The sequence below is a fragment of the Anser brachyrhynchus genome, assembly GCF_964034855.1.
Source record: "Anser brachyrhynchus genome assembly, chromosome: 13".
Classification (NCBI taxonomy): Eukaryota; Metazoa; Chordata; class Aves; order Anseriformes; family Anatidae; genus Anser; species Anser brachyrhynchus.
Window position 1 is genome coordinate 14,935,270 of NC_137708.1, and position 26,930 is coordinate 14,962,199.

Sequence of the window (26,930 nt, forward strand, 5' to 3'; positions counted from 1 at the left end):
TGGTTCCTGTGGCCCTGCTGGGTTCAGCAGGCAGGGACCCAGCTCCCCAGACCCGTCGCTTGCCCCCTGAAAGCTAAGCTTTTTCCCAGCCCCAAAATCTGGGGGAGGGAGGAAATTCCTTCATGCTGCTGGGGCAATATGGGGAAAACAAGACTCCGCAATGTGTGTGGTTTGGCCTTTACCCAGACTTCCGGGGGTCTGTGAGCTGCCCGAGCCCAGCTGTTGGTTTGCGTTCCGCCAGCACTAGGCTGACAGTGGGTGATTCCTCACTGCCTCTGTTCTTTGGTCCTCTGGCTGCTTAGACCTGCTGGAAGCAGTTATCTCAATCACTGAAACTGATCTCAGCTGCTGTCCGAGGCAGGCAGACACGTGCTTGTGTGGCAAAGGGCGGGGGCTGCTGTTATTGCTGAAATGGAACCAGGGCAGCTGGGCGTAAGCACGGCGCCGGCCGCCCGCAGCCAGCACGGTCAGGTTGGTGAGAATGGGTGCGTGACTTTGTGTCAGGGGACGGTGGCACAGGTTGCCACGGGGCTCTGTGGGTGCCAGAGGGGCTGCAAGTCCACAAGAGCCTCGGCTGCTGCTTTTCAACCATCCTTGGGCTCCCGTGGTTGAGATCTCCCCACTACCTGCGGTAGGAACAAAACGGGCTGGAGGTTTCCCCATGAGCAGCAGAGCCGTGCCACCAGCTGTGGGCACTGTGCTGGGCCCTGGCAGGCTGTGCAAACACACCTTAATTAATTAAGGGCTCTCAGAGGTTATCGCCAGCTGCTGCTGAGCTCCCCTGGATTTCAAGGGTCTTTCTGAATGCTTTCCTCCCATGCTGGGAGCACAGGCCGGCAGCATGGGGTGCCTCTGGTGCCTCCTCAGCGAGCAGCGTGGCCTGGGGAAGCGGGCTGGGTGCCAGGGGGCCCAGTGGCTGTGCCTGAGCACATCTCTGAAGGGGTAGGGCCTTTGTTCTTGTGGGGATTTTCTTTTTAAACACAATTTTCCTGTGAGGAGGATCGACCGTCCCTCAGGTCATGCTCTGCTCCTCAGTGGCTGCGCCTTTGCTGGCCTTTGGGGTGGGCAAGCTCCCGTAGTGCTGCTTTCCTCCCAGCCCCTCTGGCGGCAGCTCCCGGCTGTAAATCCCCGGCTTACGAGCTGTTGACGCAGGCAGGCTGGGCACGGGATGGTGTTAAATATTTGCCAGCGGCCGGGGCAGGTGCCGAGCGGTGCTAAATGTTTGGAGCAGCTCCTGCGTGGCCTGGCCGGGCTACAGCTGCAGAGGCGGGGGGAGGATGCAGGGTAAATTGATCCCTTGGCGCCCACCCAAAACCCAGCGTGCTGGGGACAGAACTTACAAGCAGATCGGACGTTGATATGCGTAGCAATAGCTGGGTGCAGATGAACGAGCGGCAGGGCTGGCCCGGGCCGTGGGCCCGCCTGCATGCGGCCTGATGGGCCTTTTGGATAGCACCGGCATAAGCTGTGCCTGGTTGGGCTCAGGCTGGTCTGTCAGCGCTGTTCCCCAGCTGCTTGCCTTGTCACGCACCAAAAAATGTTGCTGTGTTTATTAATAGCCACTGCAATAGCCCAGGGAGTCACAGCAAGCTGTCTGTACACCAGGACCCGCACAGCCCAGGGCGAGCTGTAATAGCTGGCCAAAAACATTTGCCTCCTTCGTGCTTTGAGGCTGAGCTTTACAGAGCGTCTGGTGCCGGGCACTGCGGTGGCATCGCCCCATGAGGCTGCACATGGAGCCAAGTACCTCTGTGCCAGCTCGCCCGAGTTACCCTTTCACCTGCTGCAGGAGCGGGTGAAGGGCTCTGCCAATGTTTAACATGCACCTGGCCTGGCCCCAGCGGGTGCCGTTCTTTGGCGCACGACTCAGCACTCCTGCGCCGCCCCTGTGTGCGGGGTGGCAGGCAGGGGGACGCTGCATCGCTCCCATTTCCAACTGCAATCAACACCAGGGATTTCTGGTTACTGCTTCTGTTCAATGTTTACAAGCTGTGTGTGGTTTTTGTTGTTGTATTTTTTTAAAGGTTATGAGGAATAAGGCAGCATTGCTACGCATGGAATTACCCTGACATGGCAATTCAGACCATGTTGTTCCTAAGGCTCTTGGAAATTGGAATGGACTAACCCATGAAACACATTAAGGTAAGACTGGCTATTTCTGACATTATTTTTGGAGTAGACTTCCTGCTCCACTTTTAATTCACATGCTGCTTTGCTTTGCAATACCTCCACATCCGGACAAGTTCTTATGTACAAGCTCAGCTAAAGAAAAAAAAACTACCCACCTCTATTTACAGAGATATAAAAACTAAGGCTGTTTTTTATGGAAAGACAAAATCTGACCTTTGTCTGGTCTGAACACTGCAGCTTATCCAGTTACTACCAGGGTGTAAAAAAACATTACAGAATAGCTAGTTTTATTTGTAACAAGACATTTTGTTTTAAATCGAGCACTTCAACTAGGAGCCCCTGCTTCCTGTTGCAGTCGTCAGATAACATCTTTTAACTTACTTAGATCTAGAAATGAAAACTCCAACTTGATTTAAATTGTTGTGACCTACGGCTAGTTAAGCATGGTGAGAAATACACGCTAAATAATGTATCATGTCAGAGTCTGTTTTGTGGATGTTTCAGCCACACACTGCATAATTAGAGCGTATTAAAAATATAAAAGAGATGGCAAGCTTGGCAGAATACATTCCCCATTCTGACCGAGTCCATGAGAGAGTCCTGAGATGAACTAGGCGGCTCTCTAATTACAAGAATGAAACAAATGCTCGCTGTGCACGGGCTGGCATTCTAAAAGTGAGAAAAAGTACTTTTGCTGTGCTGTTAACACTGCCTCAGGGCTTGAGATTTGCAGCTGGAGAAGTTGATGATGGTTGTAATAGCTACTTTGGCCAACTTACTCTGAGCTGTGTATTTTCTTTGTGCCTCATCAAATTGCAGAGATGTTCCCAGCCCTGCTGGCCACCCTTTTACAGCCCCACTTCAGCTGAAGCCCCATGTCTTGTCCCTCTCAACCTTAACCCTTACTGTAACTGTAAACTGTACCTAACTGTTGGTTGATTCTTAGCCCAAGACCTGCAGCCACATCTTTATTTAACAGGTTCCCTGCTGTTTTTTATTTATCTTCTTTTTTTCTCCTGCCTACCTGCCTTTGGCAGCCCCACTCCAACTGACTTTTTCTCCACTCCTAACCCCACCCAGACTCACATCCCATTATTAAGGCTACCAAAAACCTGGTGCGTATGTGGTATAGTACCATGCCAACAACACGCTTGGGTGTTGAGCTTCAGTGTTTCCAGAGGAAGGCACACAAGTTACACCAGTCTGGAGTGGGCTTTTGTTCTTGGTGTCTCTTGAAGCAGGACCACACTTCATCCTTTATGACACCTGGGGACTAAGTCTGCATCCAAGCAGACTTCACGCTTTCAAAATTGATTTTCAAATTTCTAAGCTATATTCCATCTTTGGCTCCTAGTTGGAATTTCAATACAATTTCTAAAGAAAATTAAATACAGATGTTAGCCATTAAGTACACCTTCTAGTTTCAGAGGAACAGGTAGGTGAATTCAGCAGTACTTTGTATATAAATGATGGATGTCTTCTGCCCTTTCTCTGGGTCCAGGGAGAAATATTTCTTTGGTTGGAGGGAGGCTGACTTGAGGTTATTTAGGGGTTGGGCTGCTCCTAGGGAGCCCTAAGGCCCTCACCTGGCTGGACTGTGCTACCGCACTTGGAAAAGGGTTTTGTGTAAAGGATCCGTACCCACTCATTTCTCCGGCCCTTCCCAGCTGTTAGACACCCACCACCTTATGAGAGCTCTAGAAACAGGCTTTGGATTAGCTGAAGATCAGCACTGAACCAGATCAGCACTGCTCGAGTTAACTTGAGTATGTGCTTCCCCATCCTGGCATTAATCAGCACACAGACTTCTGCCTTCCAGCGCTGACCAACACATCCCACCCAGGCTGCCAGCTCTTTCCCTCCCTCACACATTAATTTTCCACGGGAAGAGGCAAACATCCTTCATCTAAGCAGACCTGTTTCCCAGTTAAGGTTATAAAGTCAGATGGAAAATGTATACTGATTATAGGAAATCTTTCATAAGAACTGTGAGAAATGAAGCATCTTACACGCTAATCACAGGTTGTTACCATACTCAGGAGTAAGGACGCCCTAGGAAAAGTATTTTAGTTCAAATCCGTAACATGTCATTTAATCTCAAGTAGAGCAACACTGACAAGGGGATGACATAAGGAGCAGTGTAATTACATCACGCAAGGGATACAAAATATTATTTCCCAAACAATGCATTTTATACACAGATTCTTAATGTTGTCTTTGTCCAAGTTCTTAATGGTCAATGCATTCAAAAGTTTTCTTCTCCGTATTTTACAGCTGCAACTACTGTTTGGCAGAACATTCAGAGATGCAGAACATCCAGAGATGCAAGTGTATTCTACCTTAACTGATCAGCAATCATAGCAGTAGTTTCCAGTTATATATTTGTACTCATTAGTGGTGTAATACCTGGCAGGTTTTGTTTTTAGTAGTTTAAAATAGGGTTGATTTCATGTTCTTGTAATGGGCAGCATAATTCTGAACAACTGCAGCTTTCCAGTGTTCACCAGGGACTAAGACCTCCAGCCAAGCTTGTGCTGACTGCCTGTGACCGCCTCTCTGCTGCTCAGGGTGAGAAGCAGCCTGATCCCCAAGCCTTGCATCTGAGTCATTCTAACCTGTGTTGAAACAGCACCTCTCTGAGGACGCTGCGTGTTTTGAACACATTTTAAAAATACACAAGTGAACAACACGAACGTAGCTTACTTTTGTAACGATCTCTTTGTTGTACAATGGTCCTATCTTTCTAGTACATTTACGGATATCTTACACATCTGAAAATTCTCAAAATAAAAAGATATGTGAAGGCGCACTGAACTCACAAAGGCACCGAGTGAAGATTTTATGAAAACTAAATATTCTGGCTGGAACTCCTTGCCATTGTGTAGAAAACCAGTTTCAGCAAAGTTCCCAGTGCTATTTGAGTTAATAAAATTGGTAGGAGAGCATCGCCTACACCAGAGGGGTACTCATCCTCCAAGCTGGCTGCAGCACACTGCTCTTGAACGATGTCTTTGGGAACAAACCTGCTGAAGTTCCTGGTAGTTTTCACCTGTCTCCAAATCCACAGCAGACGTAGAGTGCTTTATTTGAACTGGTTATCAATCAGAGTTCCTTTCATCTTCGCTTTCTTGGCTTCCAGCTCAGCCTGATTAAGAAAAATATGACACAATTAAGTAATGTCTGGAAACGTTTCCTTTCAGTGCTCCAGTGAAGTCTGCCCTTTTTATCTGACCACTGCAAGCCTCTCACATAGAAGCAAGAGTAGTTCAATTCTTTTTCTGACTCTCTCCTCCCCCGTGGTACCAAAAGGGAGTACCACCTTTAAAGTCATAAAAAACCCCAAAATAACTGCACACGACACAATTTCACATCACCTATCCTGAGGTGGAAGCTGCACATTTTTCTCTCCCCCCCCCCATCTCCTACTATCCCGTCACAGCAGGTAAGATCAGCTGTAACGTTCTTGCTGTTAATTCTTCAAGGCACCCTTGAAGAAGGCAGCAGCTGAGCTGGCACGTCCTCCACTACGGTGTTAGTTTGCCCTGATACCTCATGGCAGAGACCTGCTCTGTCAAGCAGGCTTGAGAGCACAGCATTAGGGGTGCTCTGAGTGACAAAGCCTCAGCATGGTCCCCTGCTTCCATGCCCCTTGTCTAACAGGCCGTGGGAGGTCTCCCTACAAAATTTCTGCTGTCTGCTCTTCAGTTAGTTTTGTAGGTAACTGCATATGATTTTATGTTCAAGAGTGGTAGAAAAATATCTCTACACAACCTGTAAGGGAAAAATGGTCCTGCCAAAGCTACTCGTTACCCATGACTGTACCATATAGTCTCTATACTCATAGTCTGACCAGCCATTTAGCTTGTGCGCAAAGCTAACAGATCTCGGGGACTTCTGTTCAACTCTACAAAACACTCACCAACTCCTGTAGCCTTCTTTTGCTCATTCCTTTCCGTTCCAGCTGTTTCTCGATCACTTTTGCGTTCTGTGCGTAGGAGTCTGCAATCTCCCTCTGCAACACACACACACAGTGCCCCTTTGCAACAGCAAATCCTAAAGCATCAACATCTCATCCCAATGGTGAGATGGTCATCAGCTCTGATCGGTGGCCAGCTGGGACAACTGCCCAACTCCCATACGACTGCCACTATGGGCAGAGAAAACTCACTGCTTCGATTTCTTCCTCCTCTTCATCAATTGTGGAGACCGTGACAGAACTGAACTTGCCCATGTCTTTGGTCCGTTTGGTCATCATCACCTAGATAAGAAGCAAAGTATTTTGTTAAACCCGGGAAGAGTTGTGCCACTAGGGGCTACTTCCCCCTCCAAAGCTTTTAAGACTTCTCACGCAAGGCATAAAGATTTCCTGAACCTGTGTGTGGCACAGAATTATCCCCAATAATTTCTGGGCATAGTGCTGTCATTATCAGAGGCAAACTCACTGACATGCAGTAGATTAGCCAGGTTTTGAGAATCGCCATGCAGATTACCAGCCTGATCTATTTACAAATGGAGACTTTCTGGTAACTGAGCCCCAAAATGAGGCAAAGTCCAGACTGCCAAATTTGTTTTGCTTTTCTTTAGTGCTAGGACTCCAAGCTGCAGCGACCTCTCCAATTATAAACTTAAGGCAAACAGACAGGGAGAAGATGCAGAACTGTGTAACTGTTTATGGGTCCTTCTCTTCCTCTTGCTTTTTCTTTCCTCCCCTGGAGCAGGTTACCTTTTTGGGAGGTTCTTGCTTCTGAGTATATATGTTTGTTTTCCCAAAGCCCTGCCCAAACTTGACCACAGCACCATCAACGATGAATGTCACCGGAGCGTTCTTCTGCTGGTGTTGATAAAAGAGCAGCAGTCCACACCTGGAATAAAAGCACATCTGTGTGCGAGAAAACGAGCGTTCTGGCTTCCTATAGCTACCCAGCAGGCAGACTGAAAACTACCAAGGAAAGCCACCACCACACTCCTACTCTTGCAAAAATTAAGGGTTGAAGGGTACTATAAGAGGCTGAAGAATCTGTTCAGAAGCGAAGAGTGAAGACATGAGAATAAATCAGCCGCCATTAAAATCAAAACCCACTAATTAATCTTTAATTGCACTAGGATGCCCATTTCCCTTTGCACACTCAGCTCCTGCTCTCCCAAGCCACGAAACCGAGCTGTACGGCTGCGGCAGGAGTCGAGGTGACAGCACAGGGCCCTGGCAGGAGGAGCAGAGGTTCTGGAGCCATCACAGGGAGCAAACACCCTCTGTAGGGGCTCACAGGCAGCTTACACAGAGCAGGGAGCCGGCTGCAGACAACACGCCCCATCACTTACTTGCCGCACTTCTTCCTGAACTGCCGCTCGATGCCTTCGGGCCTGGGGGCACAGAGGGGGCTCAGGGGGTTGCGGGGCGCACAGCAGCCCGCAGCGGCCCCCCCCAGCCCCCGGATAGCGGCTCCCCACCTGCGCAGGAAGACGCTCTCCTCCTCCTCGGCGTTGCAGAACTTGTGCGCGTGCTTGGCGGCGTCCATCACCCGGGCGCGGTCCCGCGGCCGCATGGGCAGCTTCTCCAGCTGGCAGTCTGCGGGGGGGGGCGGGGGGGGCCGTGAGGGGGCCCGGCCCGGCCCGGCCCTGCCCTGCCCTGCCCGGCCCCGTCCCCCCGCCCCGCTCACCCAGCACGAGCACCATCTGCCCGCACAGGCAGTAGTAGACGTGCAGCGGCTTCTCGCCGTCGTCGTACTCCTCGCGGTCGCGGGTGTCGGAGCACACCACGGAGCGCGACACCACCTTCGGCATGGCGGCGGGGGGCGGGGCCTCGGCGTCGTGGGCGTGGCCAGCTCACAGGGGGCGTGGCCACCTCACAGGGGCGTGGCCACATCATCACGGGGGCGTGGCCACATCACGGGGGGCGTGGCCGCGGCGCGGCGCCCCCGCAGCATCCGGCTCCTCCCTCTCCCCCCCCCCGCCCCCCCGCGGCGCTTGGTACGTGCCGGGAGCGCCCGGCGGCAGCGCAGCGCTCGGCGCAGCCCACGCTCGCCGCCCCCCCCCCCCTCCCCCCGCAGTGGTAGCGGCCGCGATCGTTCCCGGCCGCCGCCTCAGCCCGAGCCTCCCGCCGCCGCCGCCGCTGCCGGGCGCCCCGCGCTGCCCGCGGCCGTGTATGAGCGATTCGTAAGGGCGGCCGCCATGTCCACCCCGGCCCGTCGGCGCCTCATGCGGGACTTCAAGAGGTAGCGGGGGTGGCGGGGGGGGGAGGCCGAGGGGCGCCGCGCCCGGCCGCCGGCAGAGGAGGGGGCAGCGCAACATGGCGGCGGGGCAGGGCGCGCTCCGCAGATTGCGTAGCGCCGGGCCGCGCCGCCTGCCTGCGGGTTACGCCGTTTGCGCAGCGGCGGGCGGCTACCTGCCGGGGCTACGCCGAGTGCGTAGGGGCGGGGGAGGAGCGGGGGGAGCTGAGGGGACGGGGGGCGGCCTGAGGGGACCGGGGGGGACACCGGGGGGCACGGGGACACCTGGTCCCGGCGCTGAGGCCCGGCTGTGCCCGCAGGCTGCAGGAGGACCCCCCGGCCGGCGTGAGCGGGGCCCCCTCCGAGAACAACATCATGGTGTGGAACGCCGTCATCTTCGGGTGAGTGGGGCCGGGGGCGGCGGCGGGGCTCCCCCTGGGGCCGGGCGGCCCGCGGTAACGCTGTGCTCTGCTTCCCTCCCGCAGGCCCGAGGGGACCCCCTTCGAGGACGGTGAGTGAGGTTGTGGGGGGCTGCGTCCTGCCCCGGGGGGCTCCGTGCTGTCCCGGGGCTGGCTTCCTCGGGGGGGGCTTGGCAACAGGTGGGGGCCTGGGGACACGGGAGGGATGAGGGCGGGTGTCCCACTGCCCACCCACGTACCCAACACCCACTAAACTCGGTTTTCTATCCTGCTCCGAGGAAGCGTGAGGCCTACTGCTAGGCTGGCTTACAAAAACATGCAAAAAAAAAACAACAACAACATCGGGGCTTGTTTATAGTTGCTAAACCTGGGTATCTGAAGGCTAATTTAACCTTATTAAGGTTTCGTTGAGCCCTGGGTGGCGTTTTTGGGGATCCTTGTGTTTGGAGCGATGTCAAACTTGGTGTAGAAGTGCTGTCATTCCGAATTATTTGATTTCTGTGTGTTGTTCTGACACTGAAAGTGCTTTGCAAATAAGTCCCCATGTGAGTCAGCTGCATAAGGAAACAGGCCGGATGTTTGAGGAAGTCCAGAGCAGAATTCTTTTACTTTTGTTCTTGACGTCTACTTCACTGCACTACAGCTGGTGTTGTTTGGGGTTGAAGATTAAAAAGACTTCTTAGCTTCTAAAGCAGGCTAAATGGGTCCTTGTGGCACACCTGCATCCAGCTAGTGTCTTTTTGGTGTTATGGTGAATCCTTCAGCAACCCTGTGAAAACTTGTCAGACACGAAATGCCGTCCAGCTGAAATCAGTGATGCGTTTTTTAAGATACTTTCAGTGCAGGCTATAATTAATCCTAGATCTCCGTGACTCATGGCAAAAGTATAAGAAAAACTCCGTAACTGTTACGTTGGTCTTAGCTAACTACTTTGTCTCTGTTTATCCTTGGAGGTAGCACCTGTAGGTATGCCTGTAAATGACAGATGTTTTCTGTGAAGATTCTGTGTGTTTTAAATACTTCAGGCAGTTACTTTTTTTTTTTCAAGTGATTAGTTAAGAAATTTGGTAGAGTAGAAGACTGATGTTTGGAACTTGAGTATTCCATAACACTGAATGCAGAATAGGTGGATCAAATGTATTTTATTATTTCAAAAACTTGGGATTAAGGGCCCTTTTAAGCATCGGTGAGGGGTTGCCGGAGCTGCCTAGGCTTTCGGTGCTCTGCTGTGAATAGAAGGACTCAATGTTTGGAGGCAGAAAGCCCTCTCCTTGCAGTGTGGTGAAATTCAGGTTGTTTCCGTGTTCAGGCTCTTCCAGCGCAGTGTGAGGTTAACAGGTGATGTAAGGGCTGTTTTCCATATATTTCCATATAGTTGGAGACTGCTTCAGAGAGCCCTGATGTTTTGATTGTGTCTGTGCTTCCCTCTGTGGTAGCGTTGTGCCTTTATCTTGGATACTTGGGGCACCTTGTGCTTGCAGCAGCCTGAAGTTCAAACGAATGCTCAAGTCTGCCACTGCTGTCCTGCTTTGGTTGATCTAATTACACAGTCCTGGTGCGTGATGGATTGCTCTTTTCATAGCAGAGTGTGTGTTTTTCACAGTACACGCTCAGGAAAACAGATAATGCATTGTGTTGCGGGGTATGCTTATCTGTGTCTCTCTGGGACATACCTTACATTTTGCCAGATAACCACAGACTGAGTGCAGCCTGGAGATACGGGGCTGGGGGTGCCGGTGCTGTGCTTTTCCCTGCAGTGACAGGATTCATGGCAGCCCGCTTCAGATCTGGTTAAGCTTAATGTAGCTAATAATAAGCTAATAACTAAGGAACCTTTTATCTAACAGCATTGAGCTGTTCTTTGTTCAGACCCCTGCTGGGGTTCCATAACCCTCCTTGGGAAGCCTTTTGCCGGGCAGTGTTCTTCAGAAATCACTCTGTGTTCCTGTGTTCAGTCTCTGTCACTCCCCAGTGGTACTGTAAGACTTCAGATACCTTAATTCTCGTGAAAGTAGACTGTGAAAAGATTTAGTTGTACTGGAGGTGTAATAATTTCAACATTGTGGGAATTACAGTTCTTCATCCTTGTTCTGGTGAGGCCCTTCTCCACTCTCAGCTTCTGAGGCTTTGTAGCTTTGTCTGAACTGAAATCCCTAGGCTCAAGCACATCTGCTTGCTTGCTGTGCGGAAGAATGCTGCCAACAGCCCTCTGTTCCCTCCACCCCCAGACTTCAGAGGCTGTTTTCACATCTTGGTGTGCAGGCTGACTCGGCCTCGGAGCAACTACTAATTTAGATCAGCAGCCTGCCTTCCATCTTCTGGTTTAAGAGGATTCAATTGCAGGTGTCTGCAGTAGGACCTCAGGGACGTTTATCCTACCCTTTGCCGTGTTTCTCAGAATCTCTGTGTTTGTGGCACGTAACGTGGTAACGCTGTCACTGATGGAAGCCCAGGTTCCTTCCATTCTTCAGTCCTGTTCCTCTGAAACTGAATTATGATATTTTGGTTAGTGCAGGGTTCCTGGCTCGAGAGGAGAGTTCAGTAACAGCTAACGTAGTGTCCTGCCTCTCTGCCATCACACAGGCAGCTAGAACAGACAGCAGAGCATTTGCCCTCCATATGGCTTGTTCCTCACCTAAGGAATGTAGATTTCAGTGCATGACGTGGGGGCTCTTTCACAGAGCCATTGCTTCTCTGGGTCTTGCTTTGAGAATCTGACTGGGGAAATGCTCCAGCTGGAAGCTGTCTAGCCACTCGCTCAGGTTTGTGTAAAAGTAATGCTGTCGTGTCCCTGCTGGGACAGGTGGCTTCCCTTTCTTTTAGTAGCTTTAAATGGATTCCAAGAGCAGACTGCCCTCAATACTCTTCTTTGGCCATCTTATCTGTCCCCTGTGCTCCCACTTCAGTGTTTTAAAATAACATGCTCTGGAGTGTGCTTGTTGAACTCTATTATCTGATGGTTTTCTCCAGCCTACTGCTTGCTTAGTCACTCTCCCACAGAAGTGCCTGCTTTAGTAGCGCATAAAGAGGCTACTGAGAGCTGGAGCTGGGACAGAGAGCGCTGGGAGTTCTCCCAGTACTTGATTCTAAAGTGTTTGTGTTGCCTGGGGCTGTCACTGTGTCGGGAAGGACAGGTAGTCCTGAGCAGATGTTCGCAGCTGGCAAAGTTGTTGCAAGCTTTCCAGGGTTTGATTTCGAGCTGATAGCAAATCTGCTGCTTTGCCTTTGGATGAGCAAGAGTAAAACTGGAAGTCTGCAGTGGGGCTTTCAACTTACTTGAACAATCTCAATGCATAGACTTGTTCAGAAAACCATGCTGTTCTTGTTTTACAGGGAGATAGATAGTATGCTGCTAGCCCTGTGCTCCCATGTTGGTAGGCTGCTAATAAAAAACAAACATGCAAAAACTTATTTTTAGGACAGAGACTTTCCACTGCTGTACAGAAAGCTCTGAAGCATCTGTACTCTGTCTTCATATGCAAACGGGAATGTCAAAGCAGTGACCTTCATTTCTTGCAACTCAATGCTGTGGTTTTTGTCCTTACAAAGGAAGGAGCCCCTGGGAAATACTACAGACCCTTACTGATAGGGGGAAAAAAGAAAAAGAGGTTGAAATCTTTTTTCTTTAAGGGGAAGAAAAAAGAAGTGGTACACCTGCTATGGCAGCTTGTTATGACTATTACTATAAGGTGCATTCCTTCTGCAGGAGAGCTATGCCTTTATACAGGGGTGCCCCAGGTATTTCTCTCAGGACATATCCAGGCTTGGGTGGTCTGACATGATAGTACGGGAAAGGTGGAGGTCCTTGGTTACTGATGGGACTCGCTAGCAGTGCCTGCTGCCTTGGTGCCACATTCAGGCAGGTTAGTTAACAGACTTCTGATTTTCAGATTAGCATGGCCTGAGGAGAAGGGCTAAAATAACTTAGATTGATGCAGGCTGTTAGATCAGTTGGATTAGGACTTAATTATACAGTTTTCTGACCCCTCTTAATGAACCGTACTCAAAAGAAGGCCATTGAACATGAAGTAAATGGTCAGATTGTGTTTTTTAAAATTTCCAATATGAATGTTGCTTGCAATACTGCTCTTCTACAAAATGATCTTGTGATGGGAAGAGTTGTTGATTTTTTTTAAAAGTATTTCCGTGAAATTTAAGCATTTTTTAGCAGTAAGTTAGGGGAGAAACTCTTTGCAGAGAGAAGAATTGCTGTAGGACTGAGCAATCTGTAATTTTCGTCCAGCATGTATGTACAATCACAGCTGTATTGGTGTGTGCTTACGGAGGAATGCTACTTGTTCATCCCTCGTGTCAATTCATTCTGACTAAAGGTTACCTATCTCTCTTTCAACTCCAGGAACTTTCAAACTTACAATAGAATTCACAGAAGAATATCCTAACAAGCCACCTACTGTTAGATTTGTCTCTAAAATGTTCCATCCAAATGGTAAGTACTTACACGGTATCTGTGTATTTTAATTACAGCGTTCTCTAAGCCCTATAGAAAGGGACTACTTATTATAAAAGTTTCCCCTACTTAAGAAGCTAGCACCATTCCAGTGTGGTTCTGTGGGGTTTTGATAAGGGGTGCGTGCGAGCAGTGCTCAGGCTTGAGACTAAGGGTGCAGTAAGAGCAGCCTCTGTGCTTTCAGGTGACACAGCCCAGTATTTTTGAGTCTATTCTCTCTCAACCATCTGTTGTTAAACCCGAGAGAATATTTTGTACCTAAATAGCAGGTGCCTTCAGCTTTTACCTATACATACTGCATGCATATCAAAACGACCTGAATGCGGTTGTCTGGTATCACTTTCATTTTTCCAGAAGTGACTGCCTGTATGCATGCTGTACCTTGAGATGTAGTACTAGTTTCCAACCATAGCCGGTAACGCTAAGATCACTTAATTAAGCCCCTCCCTTGGTAATTAGAAGGCTGGTTCCTTGTCTCTGAACAATACTAGCTCCATGAAGAAGTACCTGAAACTTTCAAATGTAGCAAGTTAAGCATGTGTGGTCTAAGTGCATCCGGGGAAGGTTCTTCTGAAGCTGTCACGAGAGAGGTGACCAGGCAGTGACTGCTGTAGGTACTTTCCAGGGGAACCTCTTGTGTAAACAGCTCTTTAAAGAAGTGTTCTTTATTTGGTTCCCATGTGGGTAGCATAAATTTTTTGCCTTAAATCTCTTCATGGTTTTCATCCTTTCTGTAGCGCTGGTTGCAGTGTCACAGAGAAGCTTGCCATTGAAGAATGAGCAGGGTTTGAGGCAGCTGCCAGTGACAAGCTTCATCTCTTCCTACATGCAGGCTTGTCTGGTCAATTTAAGTCTCAAACACTATTGGTTTCTGTACTGTTTGTCAGTACCTAGATTTTTCAGGATCAGGCAATACTAAGAAAAATTGAGTAGCTGTACAACTTCTGTTTTAAGCCATTCTTCTTGAACCTTTTCTAGTCTATGCAGATGGTAGTATATGTCTGGATATTCTTCAGAATCGTTGGAGTCCTACTTACGATGTCTCCTCCATCTTAACATCCATACAGGTAAAAGAACTGTGCATGAAAAGGCAGAATGAAATTAGGATGCTCGGACAATAAAAAGAAAAGCTCAGGAGAAGTGTTTTGGTTCCTGGTAGCCAGTACAGCAGCTACATGTTGATATTTGATAGAGTATGAATGCTTACCACGTGTAAATTCTAGACTTACTGACACACAGTGGTCACTGCAGGGACACATCCGGTGATTCCACTGCTCGGGTGCTGCTGCACTGTAAAGAGAGAGCTTATAGTAATGTCCAACTGGAATAATGCAATATATCTCACCTACGGCTAGCTGAACTTCTGTGCTCGTACTAGAACTGTGGATAGCTTAACAAATACGTTGCTGAAACCCTACGTGCTGTCGTGTGTCTAAGAGTCTTTTTCTTTTTTTTGCGCAGTCTCTATTGGATGAGCCAAATCCTAACAGTCCAGCAAACAGCCAGGCAGCTCAGCTATACCAAGAGAATAAGCGGGAATATGAAAAACGGGTTTCTGCAATAGTAGAACAGAGTTGGCGTGATTGTTGACCCAGGATGATGCAAATGAACACTCTGGTGATGAGGAAAATACATGAAGTGTCTGAGTCATCATCTTTCTCCTAGCATCACTGCATTTACTTTGAAAGCAGAATAGCTGTTGTGCTGTTGCCACCCTCCCTTGCTGAAGCTTCTTCTCCTTGGACATCAGAAAGCACCCACTTTGAAGTCAAATGTACTGTACTTGGGTTACTTGCAAAAGAATTACTGATGCTGAATTCATTTTCTGTGGTCCCTCTCCAGTCTTAGGGCAGTATTGTGCATTTCTGTAGTGTACACTAAGCTTTTAATTGTAATTGTGTTATACACAGTGATGCTTATGTGTAGCTTGATAAAAGGGATGTTTATATACATACACATTTTTTAACTGATATTACTAAAGTGCTGATCTGTCCAGGCTGGTCATTTACCATTGGTTTAGACCCCACTGCATTTGTAAGTACTGAGTGAAGAAATAACCTTGTTTCTCATCTGTATTGGTTTATCAACTCCTTACTTATGGAAAAAAAAACACAGCTAAACCAATTGCCATTCAGTTAGTAAGACCATGGAATGCTAGTCACTTCTGCACCTCCCATGCAGGATTTATGTACAGGTATACATAAATCACTACAGCTGTGGTACTTTCATCTTTGCTGAGGGTGAGAAACCCCGTTTTATTTTGTTTTAAATAGTGTGTTAAAGGACATGCCTATAGAGACTGCTTAACTAAGTTTCTATAGCCTTGTTGCTGAGGCATTACTGGACAAAAGCAGGTGGAGCTGTGGTATTCTGAGTGAGAGACCTTCCCAATTCAGGAAGAGGTAAAGCCTGAAGTGTTCCAGAGGTGGAATTACTCTTTTAGTGTCTTTCTCCCTCCCCTCATCTTTATCTGAGACAGCTAAGTTCTTTGGGATCCAACTTTGCCTTGTGGAAAGTTTGAATAAAGTATGGGGTAGTCTCTGCAATTCCTGTTCCTTGTTGATTATCGTGTGGTTTACGTGAGCTACTGCTGCATGCTTGAGTTAGTTTTCCTTCCATTTTATGAAAGTATTTTTTTCAACTCTGAAAAAAACAGTTCTAAGTCCAGACTCACTTTTTTGTAAGGCTAAGTTAGTACATTTGGATACAGTACCTTAAGCAGCAGTGTGGGATGAAACCTTCCAGTTGTGTTGTCCACTGTTCCAGTGTCTTTTGTGTGCACATTGGTCTGTTAGTTGAGAAGTATAACTTTGCACAAGTAACCCATGTAAGAAACTGTACATTTTTCAAAACTTGTAAATAAAGTGTAACCTTAATGCTTATTGTATAAATAGGCAAGAGGTGTACAACTGTGATTATTTTACTTGGGACAATAGGAATCGTCAGGTAGAAGCTGCTGACTTCTACAACCCGGGCTATGAAATACTTAGTTACCTCTTGGGCAGGAGCTGTTGTGCTCAGGCTAAGCTCTATGTTCACCTTGCATGGAAAATAAAATAAGCCCTTCCAGCTAGATCGAGGAGGCCTGGAGAACAAAGAAGGAAAGACAGGCCAGGATTAACTAACTAGCGAGCAGAGAAATGGAAAAACAGACAAATCCTAGCAAAAAAAAAACCACAAAGCTCAGGACAATTTCATTCCTACTAGTAGTAAGCTGTTGCCAAAAAAAAAAAAAAAACACCAAAACCCCACAAAAACAAACCTATGATAAGTTATTAACAGCAACTTAAAACCCTCAGTAACTAATTGATAGGGGAATCATATTTCTACTTTATGCCTGTCTTGTGGAGAATAGGCTTCAAAATGACATAACGCAAGCTGGTACTGCGCCTTAGCGCCACCGTTAAGACAAGCTGCCAGGTTCTTCAAAAGATTTCTATCAGGCTTTACACCTCCTCTGCTGTGCCAACACTCCCCCCCCCCCCCCCCAACAGGCCTTTTGTCTTACACAGAGCAGCTTTTCACCACTGAAGTCCTACTCAGCAATCCTTGGTAGCTTTCCTAAAGGACAGTGGCTTCTCTGGACCCTTGAACCAGCTGCTTTATCAACCACAAGAAAACTACGAGAGGTAGGGATAGGATTAAACTCCACGCACTAGACCTGATGGGCTCTTACAGGCACGGTGAGTCTGCCTCAATTCGTTTGTTTCTTTAGCATTCCCTGTGCACAACTTGCCCAAGTTGGAGCCAACCAAGCAACAAGCATCCAGTTACTCCAAATTACAGCAGTGCAAAACAGCCCCGCTGCCTGCATGGGCCGGGAGGACTGAAGCCAACCAAAAGGTTCCTGAAGGATCATGATTTCCTCAGTACCATCTGTAGCTGGTTCTGCCTTTCTGAATGGCCCAAGTGATTCTAATCTCATAGCAATCCCTCCATTTTTGTGTTTGTCTTGCTAGTCACTAAAATAATAAAAGACAGCATCGACTCTAAGGTAGCCAGAAACGAGCACAGAGGTGAAAAACCTCACCTTTACTCCTTTCCTACACAAGTTACCATCCACTAACTCAATGTTAAACCACGCAGTGCTGGCTCCAGCAAGCTTACAAGCTACATAAATAGGCGCTGGAGCAGGCAGCAGTTCTTCACTGCCAACAGCTGACGCCCAGCCGGCCAAACACATCCACCAACAAGCAGGAAGGCAACAGAAAGGGCTGGCACAGTGCTACCCCACTGAGCAAAGACTTTGGGGCCCTCAAACCCCGGATGCTACCCAGGAGAGAATAAAACCACCACAACACCTTGCACGGACTCCCTGTCTATCACTAACTCTGTTACGGTACCATTACATTTACCCTGTGCCCTCACTGCTCAGCAAAAAGGCATTTTTCAGCCCCAATACCACACTGGTGCTCTCACCACCCTGCCTGGTGTCGCCAAGCTTCAAGACCTTCTGATAACCGAGTCAGGGAGGGGAAGCCACACTCCTGCTTGCAGGAATATCTGCCTAGGAAGTACCAGGCTTCTTCCACACTCCTACACTGCCATCTGCTATAGCCCAGCCTCCCTGGGAGCAGAATTCAGAAGGAGAGGGAACAGTGCACAAATAAAAAGAAAACACTTTCAGAATTTTCTACCAGATTATTTTTCTTCAAAAACAGCATCTTATTTCAAAAGCCCAAGCTAACAGAAGCTGTGCTGAAGCCACCCAGTTAAAGACAGGAGGGGATGCTTACCCGGAACTGGAATTCTTCCAGGTTAACCTCTTTCTTTTCACACTGCTGGGATGAAAACGTCTCTAGCTGCACGTCACCTCTTGGCTTGTCTCCTTCATCAGTAGGGGTCAGCCACCCTCTCCTCAGAGCAGAGAGTATTAAATAAAACAGTGTAAGAGGTGGAAAAAAGATGTAGGACAATGCAAAGAAATGAAGAGGCAAATACAGGAAGCAGAAACCAAAAGCTGTAACTGGGACATAAACCATCAGGTGAACAAGTAAAGAAATACTTCATTATGCCTGCCTTTGCGCTACAGAACCATAAGCTGGCCCTACTGGTCACAGCAAAAAACAACCAACCAACAGCATCTCTGAGCCAATCTTACACTTGGCTGCTCCAAGGTCGATCCCCGACCTCCACGTCTCCAGGCATGAAGCAGGCGTTCCTCCGAGGCTGGAGGCTCCGTGCGTGGTGCAGTGGCCGCAGCCCGCTCCCCACACAAGGAGAGGTCTTGGTGAGATGCTGCCCTCACACACCTCCGAGCAACACCACTCAGTTTACTTATGAACTGCCCCCGACGTACACAAGCATAGGTACATTAAATTAAGCGAGTAGAGAAACGATTAGGCACAGAGTTGGTTTTGCTCAGGATTAAAGAGCTTACATTCAAAGTAAAAAAAATAACTTATGTAACAGTCCCCACGAACATCTCTGACGCGTGGGCTCTGCGGTTACCTCCGGGTTTGTATTTCACACATTATCGTGGCATTTGCACGTGTCAAGCAGTGCTTCGAAGTAAAAATCCACTGGAATTATTTAAGTTCAACCCACTCCTGGCTAAGGTGCTTTCAGTGACTTTCAGTACGGGAGAGACAAGGTAGAAACCTGTGAATAGAACTGTAAGCTGGTTAAGGACACCTCTACATACATACACAGCAGAGACAAACAAGACTGTACCATAGATATGTTTCACAAGAATAAATGCAGTTTCACACTTTTTTTTTTCCCAATACAACACGTGACAAATCTTGTGGTTGTTTTTTTTCCAGAAATAAAGCTGTATTTTTATTGTCATTAATACCAACTTTACATACATGTTTATTCCTCCAAACTGCATTTCCTTTGCTTTTTATTCTTTTTTTGTTGTTGTAAAAAAAAAACAAAAAAAAACACTTTTTTTTCCCTCCTTTCTTGGACAGAAAGAATAAGGGAACTATAATTTTAAATGGTGTCAAATTCCTCCTGATTGGACGTGTGTTTTTACTATTACAAAACTATTAAAATGTGAGGGAGCAAGTAATATCAAAGACATACAGTAATAGCACTACTGGTTTGGGGCTGTGCTAATACACTTGAACAGAACTTGGTCAGTCCTAATTGTCTAGTAACATTTCCGAAATTATATGAGCAAGGTAAAAGATTTTACTGTTAATATATCCCGCAATAAGAAAATGCAGCATCTTTCTTTCATCGGGTGTCTAGGAAGTTTCAGTTCATCGCTACTCCCACCAGTGAAGTCGGACACCTAACCTCAGTTTGCCTGAGGCATGATGAGCTCATAATGCCCAACCTGGCCTTCTTGCTTCAGCTGGTCTAAGAGATCCTCCTTGCGCCGCTTTCTGCTTACCACCAAGTACCTATCGTGGCCCTGCCCGTGAGATTTACTCTTAAGACCATATTTTTGGGCAATCTGATGTATCTGTTTCCGCTCGTCGTTCGTCAGTTCTGTAGAGAATGTCAAGTCAACGTGACTTTCTGAGCGTGCATAGTTTCGAATGATCTGTTCGATATCTCTTTTAGCGATTTTATTTACCCTTTCCACATCAAGCCCCAGTCCTTCCCTTTTAAACTGCTCCTTCACTGAAATAGGCTCTCTGATTCCTTCGCCGTCTTTCCCTAGGCCACCACCTGTCCAGCCCATCTTTCTTAAAATTTGATTCCCAATGTTGTCTTCTTTGATCTTCTGTTTGAAAGCCTCTTCTGCTGACCGACCCTGAATCTCGTTTCTCGAGATGACGTCTTCAATGGTGCCTTTCTTCAGATTATTAACAACAGTCGGCTGAGTCTTTTTGAGGATTTTCACGGCTTCCTCTGCTGCCTCATGCTTGACAGATTTCTTCACTCCGACTGCTTCTGCGATGAATTCGTTTTCAAGCAGCACCTTGCACTTCCATCGCATGCCAGTCATCCTTTCGAAGACGTACTCCACTGTCATCTTGTTGAACTGCGCGGTGTCGTTCAGCGTGCACACCGGGTTATCCGAGTTCTCGTAAACCACCAGGTCCTTCAGGTCCTTCTTCCTTCCGGAACCCCGCGAGGAGCAGCCCACTTTCTGAACCTGCGTCACTTTGATGGCGGTTAAATTTGACTGCGTCTTCTGCAAAATCTTCAAGGCCTCGTCAGCTGCCGCGTGCTTGCTGGTCTTCTTGGTGCCAAACCCCTCGGCTAGGCAGTGATCTTGTAGATACACTCGACAACGCCACATGCGGTTGGGCATTAAGTCATATTTATATTCAACAGACATTTTATTATATGAGGCAGAATTGTTAAGGATTCCTATTGCATCGCTAGCGTTCTCCGTGAGGACAAAACTAGTCCAGTGTTTGCTGGTGTTGGGGGAATTTTTCACAGACTCAGAACCAGGCTGCATGGGGACGCAGTCCCTGTTGGCCACCACGAACTCCTCGTGAGGTTTGAGAGCCGGAGGGAAATCCGGGCGGTTCACGCCTGCCTCACACACCACCAGGTCTTCGTGGTAGGTGTGTCTGAACTTGCGCTGAACGACCCTGACTTCTACAGACTTCTGCAGCAGCCTGACTGCCAGCTCCGTGGCTCGGTCCCGCGATCCATTTTTGCTGCCGGCGTAACCGGTGGTCAGGTAGACATTCTGACATCGTACTTCACAGGCAAAGCCATCCGTTAGGAGCTTCTTACTCTTCGGGAGGTCGGCAGGAGCGATTTCTTTCAGAGGAGCATAAATATATTCAGGATTTGTCTTGCAGGCCTGAATTGAACGCGTCAGAAGATACGTATAGTTAATTTTTTCAGTCCCGGTGTTTGCATCTGGGTTAGCAAGGTTTTTCCAGATAGCTGCTGACAGTTTCTCGATAAAACTCTGCTTCAGCATTATAGCTGACGGAGGGAAAGTCTCTGATGCAGACTGGACAGCTGAAGGAGAAACAGAAACCTGCAAAGCGCCACTTGTGGTAGCGTCCACATTATTCACAGCCTTATTGGCTGCTGCTGGCTGGCTTGCGAAGCCAAACCCAGCTGAGTTGGAGAGCTGGGGATCCACCTCCTGCGCGTTCCCTAAGGGAGAATTTGTACAGTTCTCAGCCGGCTGTGCCACGCTGTTTGTATTTGCCTCCTGGTTCACTTCCTGCATTTGGTTATCCAGAGGATCCTCCTTCTTATCGTCCTTCTCCACGCTGGTCACAAAGTGTATGGGTTCAAAACGTGGTCGCACCCGGAACCTGGGGGCCATCTTTTTGGGAGGCTCAGGAACCTCTTCCGGCTCTGGACCTGCAGGGTAGAAGAAAATTACAAGATCACCAATAAATACGTGCTGTGACAGAGAGACAACATCTTCACAGAGCCATCTCCAGGAGGAGCGTGCAGGGTTCAAACACAGGATTCCCACTTAGCCACAAACCAAAAGGAGACACAACTGATCAAAACAGAACACTCGTTCGTGTGCAGGTCACTTCAGGGATACCCCCAGATCCACAAGTACCATACAAAAATCTCTACACATTTAGCTGCACGGATTTTAGGTCTGAATAATCACCTGCTCTGCCCCACAGAGTGGCCCACCGAACCCATCCAGCCATTTCTGAAGTGAATCCACATTACTGACAGACCTCATTTCTTAGCCAAGAGAGATGTGAATGAGGCACAATATCCTGGCACACACAGCTACTGCAGAAATGACAAAACAGCCAATAACTCTGTTACTCTACCTCTAAATGACGGCCACGCAAGGCATCTTCTGCAAAAGATTCAGCCCCCACACGCTGAAGTGGTACATGGATGTGATTTCATCAGAAGAGCAAAAGGCTGCCCCGGCACCCTGGACCGAACTGCCTGACCCAGTGCCAACGCGTGCAGCTGTGATACAGGTCAGGTAACAGCAGCCTGGGCATCGTGCTACCACAGCACATTTATCGCAACCTTGTTCAGTGCAGCTGAAAAAAGCACTTCACATACAGCAAAAACAGGCACTCAAATGAGGTGATGAAGCTCTTACACTGGTTCAGTCCTTCAGTCATCACAGTGCTGATGACTTACGGCAATGTTTACATTTCTTGCTCAGCTTGGTACTTGGCTTTCTGCACTGCAGCAGCATCTAAAGGCCCTCAGCAGCACAGCAGCTCTTTGCTGTTCGTGTAGCATGCAACAGAGAACCCTTCCCAAAGCACTGCTGCCTAAGAGACAGACGTAGCACAGGAGGAACGTCGTATTGTTCTCAGCTTTGCAAGCGGGGCAGGGAAGCTCAAAAGATGACCAGATTAACAAAGTAAGAGAAGAAACTGATCACCCTGCTCCTTCCCGAGATGGGGCAGGGAGCTCTGAGGGCCTGGAGAGGAGCCTGGGGGTGGAGCTGCGGACCAGCCGGCCTGCTCTGCCCACTGCTTTTCCTCCACAGGAAAAGCTATGGCTGGGAACATTCATTCCTGAGAGCGTGGGGCTGGTCTGAGCTACACAGGACTCTTCCAGGCCAATCCTGACAGCCAGGCTCCAGGCAGGCCCTCCCTCAAACCCAGTAAGTGGAATTCCACACCTCCACGCAGACATACAACCCCTTCTCAGGTCAGAACATCACCCCTCACTACAGCGAAGGACAAACAGACAGGGATACTTAATGACACAGATCCAACTCCCTAGCACTGTCATTAGCAAAAATCTATTACGTGGCAATTTCAATATAAATTTCCTAAGCAAGGAGAGATCTCTGCGTGAATTACACCCCGTGACATGGCAGAGGAGGGAAACAGCTGCAGCCCAGCAGAGTGCAGCCCGGTCCCTCTCCTGCTTGCTGTGGGCCCGTGCCACCCCACTGTCTGCACGCCCTGGCAGGGACAGGGATGAGGTACTCACTGTCGGAAGGAGAGAGCTGCCTCTTCAGCTTCCTGCAAGGGACGAGCTCAAACGTCCGCATCTCCCCGATGTCGATGCCTTCGGCCATCTTGAGAACCTTCTCCATCACCTGCGAGCCGTATCTGCGTGGATCCAACAGCACACCACGTTACAGCTGCTCCCGCGGGGGCAGCCGGCCTCAAACCAAGCCCTCCTGCACCTGCTCCCGAGCCTAAATCACCCCGAGTCTTTGTGTCAGCAAGGGTCCCGGCACTCGCCCCAGGCAGGTCAGCCAGAATAAAAACACATCTTTTAAAAACAGCCTGTATGATAAGCAGGACCTTTTATTACGGGAAAAAAAAAAACCTACAGCTGTCTGAGACACTGAACGTGGTCCAAAGGAGCCCCTCAGCCTGCTCCAGTACTAGCAAAGGACCTGAGCACCGACCAAAGCCTGACCACCGGCACGGCGAGGCTGGGGCAGGAGAGCCGCGAGCAAGTCGCCTGGCCCCCAGTGAACCTGTCTGTGAATAACAAGCAGAGCAGCCACCGAACCCAGGGGGTTTAAAACTTCAACATATATGCATTATCTGCCTAAATGCAGCATTTGGCAAGGCTGGGAGGATCACTGAGGAACAGAGGGGGATGGAGGAGGCGGCGTCTCAGCGGGCATCACAGAGGCAGTGAGCCAAGCACAGGAGCGACTCGCTGGCACTGAGGTTCCTGCCCGGGTCAGCCGCCACAGCCCGCACGTCACCAATCCCAAAGTCACGGCTGTCAGGTGACAAAGGCACTCCTCTGCCTTTATCGGACACCCTCTAAAAAGCCATACTCGGTTCTCACTTGGGAGCCGTACATGTAAAGTTTTCAATCCCTGAGCCACGGAACAGGCGAGGCGGCCGCCAGAAGCTCTGTGCAAAGCCCGCACCCCGCTGCAGCTCCACGGAGACAGGATGTGCACTGTGAAACCCATCCTGCTCAGCCATACAACCCTGACCCTCTGAGCATCCCATTACTTCTAAGATCTGTCACGTTTTCAAACCATTTGCAAGGCTAAGGCTGAGCAAGAAAAGAAAAAAAAAACTTTCTAACTGAGGCATGTTTGTAAGCTTGGCACAAAACTAGACTTGGACAGCTTGGCGCTGGGGCTCAGAAAGGAGAAAAGGCAATCGTGCACCTGCTCCATGACATGCTTATCTTCAAGAGACAGCAGCCAGTGACACCACCACTGAACCAGCTTTAAGCACTGGGGCTCAGATTTCTGCCCAGAGGAAGAGCAAACCTGTCCCGGCATGTGTTCATCCAACCTGGCCGCGGCAATCTCACCTCGTGCAGACTGCACGTGGAGGCAGAGGAATGCCACGCCTCCGATGCCTAACTGAAGTCTGCCTGGTTTGGTTTAAGTTTGCTACCTCTTGCCCTGATCCCAGCATAATGGGTTATTTTCCCCGTTGTACAGCTACCTCTAACACATCTGAGAACGCATGCACCTTCCCCGAGAGAGCTCTAAGCTAAATGCACGCTGTTATTTAACTGCTTCCCTACAGACCACGTTTTCTAAGGCCTCTGGACATCCTCCAGACAATCCTCCAACAGAACACTCCCTCAGGTTTCATCAGCAAAGACTGACTTGTATTAACTCTGACAAACGGGTGGTCTTCAGCTGTCAAGCAACCAACGATTAAAAAAAAAAAACACATAAAAAAACAAGATTTAAAAGAGAAAACAACAAAACTCAAGTTATTCGCACAGCAACAACAGCTCTTCCCGAGCAGCTGAAGGCAGTTCCCGAGCAGGCTGCAGGCTCGCTCCCTTCCTGTCCCCAGGCAGCTCTGCATAAAGCTCCCACCTGCTCCCTGGCAGCGCTGTGCTCATCAGGCCCGTGCAGTGTGTGCAGATTCGTGCCTAACACAAGCTTTGGGGAAATATCCTTACTGGTATCAACTCTGCACGGCGTGCCTAAACCTATTGCTCGTGTCTCCCCTGAGAGTTGCTGCTAAAGAGGTTCATCAGGGAAAGTATGCACACTTACAGGCGTAACTTGGGTCATTATTTATGTTTTGAGGTCCTGCCACATAGCCCTTCACTTCTGCTATCAGCGCCCTGTGCCCACATTGCAGCAGTGCCGTTCCCAAAAGCACTACCACAAAGAAGGCCCTCCATTAAGAGAGCATAAAAACTTATATACGGACAAAGCAAACCATGTCTGAAAACGATACCCTCAATCTGAATAATCTAAAATTTTTAGAATTTGAAACTACTTTAAAACTAAGGTCAATTTTAATGCTCACCGAGCAGAATGGTTTAGTACTTGGATCAAAAAGAAAAAGGAGAAGACTTAAAGAAGTCAACTTGGATGTATGCAGATGATGCACAGCATTGCCCAACAAAACTCTGGGATAGTAATGTTAACATAAGTAAAACTTTGTGCCCTTCAGTACTCACAGGTTCCTCTCCTGTCGCTGCACAATTAGCTGAAGTCACTAAGCAGTCCCTTCTTCTGCCTCGTGTCTGGCTGGAAACCAGCCCCAGCACCAGAAGTGCCTGTCAGGACGCATGAGGTTTCTGGCGACCCCACAGCCTGGCTAGTTGTTTCTGCACCTCAGCAGCGATGCTGGTGAAGGTGGGAAACCTCTTCCACTCGCTGGGCCTGTTCCTCTCAGAGAGCATCAAACTGAGCGTTAAGGGGATGGTATGGGCTGCTTTACGCTTGGAGGGATGCTTTCTTCTCAATTAAGCTACAAGGCACACCATGTGCTTAAAAAGCCCTCAGGAGTACAACACCAACACCTACTTCCAAAATACAAAATATGCCTGCACTTTTCTAGTGCCCTGCTCCTCTTCTGCTGCTCCCCATGTCCTCCCCCTGCCAGCACAGGAACGGTGCCCTGGCCCCAACCCCTCCAAAACCCCTGGGGCTGCGCTCAGGGGAACGGGACGGGCCTGACAGCGGGGCTGGGGCCTGTCACAGCCGGGGAGGGCATGGCCACAGGGCTCCTCAGGGAGCGCTCACCTCAGGGACTCCCTCACCTCAGTGCCCCCCTTCACCTCAGGGGCCACTCACCACAGGAACCCTCATCTTCACCTCAGGGCTCCCCCCAACTGCACTTCAGGGGTCTCACACACCTCATGCGCCCCCCTTCACCTCAGGAACTCCCCTCACCTCAGCCCCCCCCCCATTACCTCAGGGACTCCCCACTTTACCTCAGCCCCCTCCTTCCACCTCAAAGCCACCCCCTATTACCTAAGGCACACCCCCCCTTCACCTCAGGAACCCCCCCTCCACCTCAGGGGCCCCCCACCCCTCACAGCTCCCCCTCTTTACCTCAGGGACCCCCCACTTCACCTCAGCCCCCCACCCTCACCTCGGAGGCCCCCTCCCTTCACCTCTGGACCCCCCCAGCCCCCCCGCCCCGCCGACCTGCATCCCAGGAAGACGTGGTTGGCCCAGAGGACGGAGAGGGCCAGCAGCTGGTCGATGGCGGCTCCGGGGTACCCGCGGAGGTGGCGGAGGATGAAGCGGCGGCGCAGCGCCCATTGCCGCTCGCTCTCGTGGTACTGCCGCCACTGCTCCAGCACCGCCTCGGGCACCGCCTCCGCTGCCGGCGGCGACGGCGGCGGCATCGAACCGGAGGGGTCGGCCGCCCAATCGCCGGGCATGGGCGCGGCCGAGCGGCGCTCCGGGGCACCGGGCGGGCCCGAGCCCCACGTGCGGCACAGGCCGAGCCTCGCTGCGGGGCCCCGGGGGGTCCCGGTACGGCCCCGGTGCGGCCCCGGCCCCGCGTCCCCGTCCCCCCCCCCCCGCCCGGTGCGGCCTCGGCCCCGCCCCTCCCCCTCCCCGGCTCCGGCCGCGCTCGCGCCGCGCGGGGGCCCCCGGTTACCGCCGCGTCACGTGGCCGCGCGTCACGGCCGCGC

At 49.7% G+C, this 26,930-nt stretch overlaps 3 protein-coding genes across 4 annotated transcripts; 1 reads left to right on the forward strand and 2 right to left on the reverse strand.

Annotated features, from left to right (window-relative positions):
* Positions 1-4,194: 4,194 nt before the first annotated feature.
* On the reverse strand, positions 4,195-7,956 carry STEEP1 (STING1 ER exit protein 1). Its single transcript, XM_080554040.1, has 7 exons — positions 7,788-7,956; positions 7,579-7,696; positions 7,450-7,491; positions 6,854-6,992; positions 6,299-6,388; positions 6,050-6,142; positions 4,195-5,275 (listed from the first exon to the last, which is right to left on the reverse strand). Exons 1-7 carry the CDS (start codon positions 7,909-7,911, stop codon positions 5,213-5,215), a joined length of 669 nt encoding a protein of 222 aa, XP_080410166.1. The 5' UTR covers positions 7,912-7,956; the 3' UTR covers positions 4,195-5,212.
* Positions 7,957-8,041: 85 nt separating this feature from the next.
* Positions 8,042-16,121, forward strand: UBE2A (ubiquitin conjugating enzyme E2 A). Its single transcript, XM_080554046.1, has 6 exons — positions 8,042-8,342; positions 8,657-8,737; positions 8,822-8,847; positions 13,113-13,202; positions 14,202-14,290; positions 14,685-16,121. The coding sequence occupies exons 1-6, from the start codon at positions 8,299-8,301 to the stop codon at positions 14,811-14,813; spliced, it is 459 nt and encodes a 152-aa protein (XP_080410172.1). The 5' UTR covers positions 8,042-8,298; the 3' UTR covers positions 14,814-16,121.
* A 2,846-nt stretch (positions 16,122-18,967) lies between these two features.
* On the reverse strand, positions 18,968-26,811 carry NKRF (NFKB repressing factor). 2 transcript variants are annotated; one of them, XM_080554000.1, is made up of 3 exons: positions 26,437-26,811; positions 23,037-23,158; positions 18,968-21,461 (listed from the first exon to the last, which is right to left on the reverse strand). In XM_080554000.1, the coding sequence occupies exons 1-3, from the start codon at positions 26,673-26,675 to the stop codon at positions 19,471-19,473; spliced, it is 2,352 nt and encodes a 783-aa protein (XP_080410126.1). In that variant the 5' UTR covers positions 26,676-26,811; the 3' UTR covers positions 18,968-19,470. The 2 variants fall into 2 exon arrangements, with proteins under 2 accessions (XP_080410126.1, XP_080410127.1); XM_080554001.1 differs by lacking the exon at positions 26,437-26,811 and adding an exon at positions 25,461-26,158.
* Between the last annotated feature and the right edge of the window lie 119 nt (positions 26,812-26,930).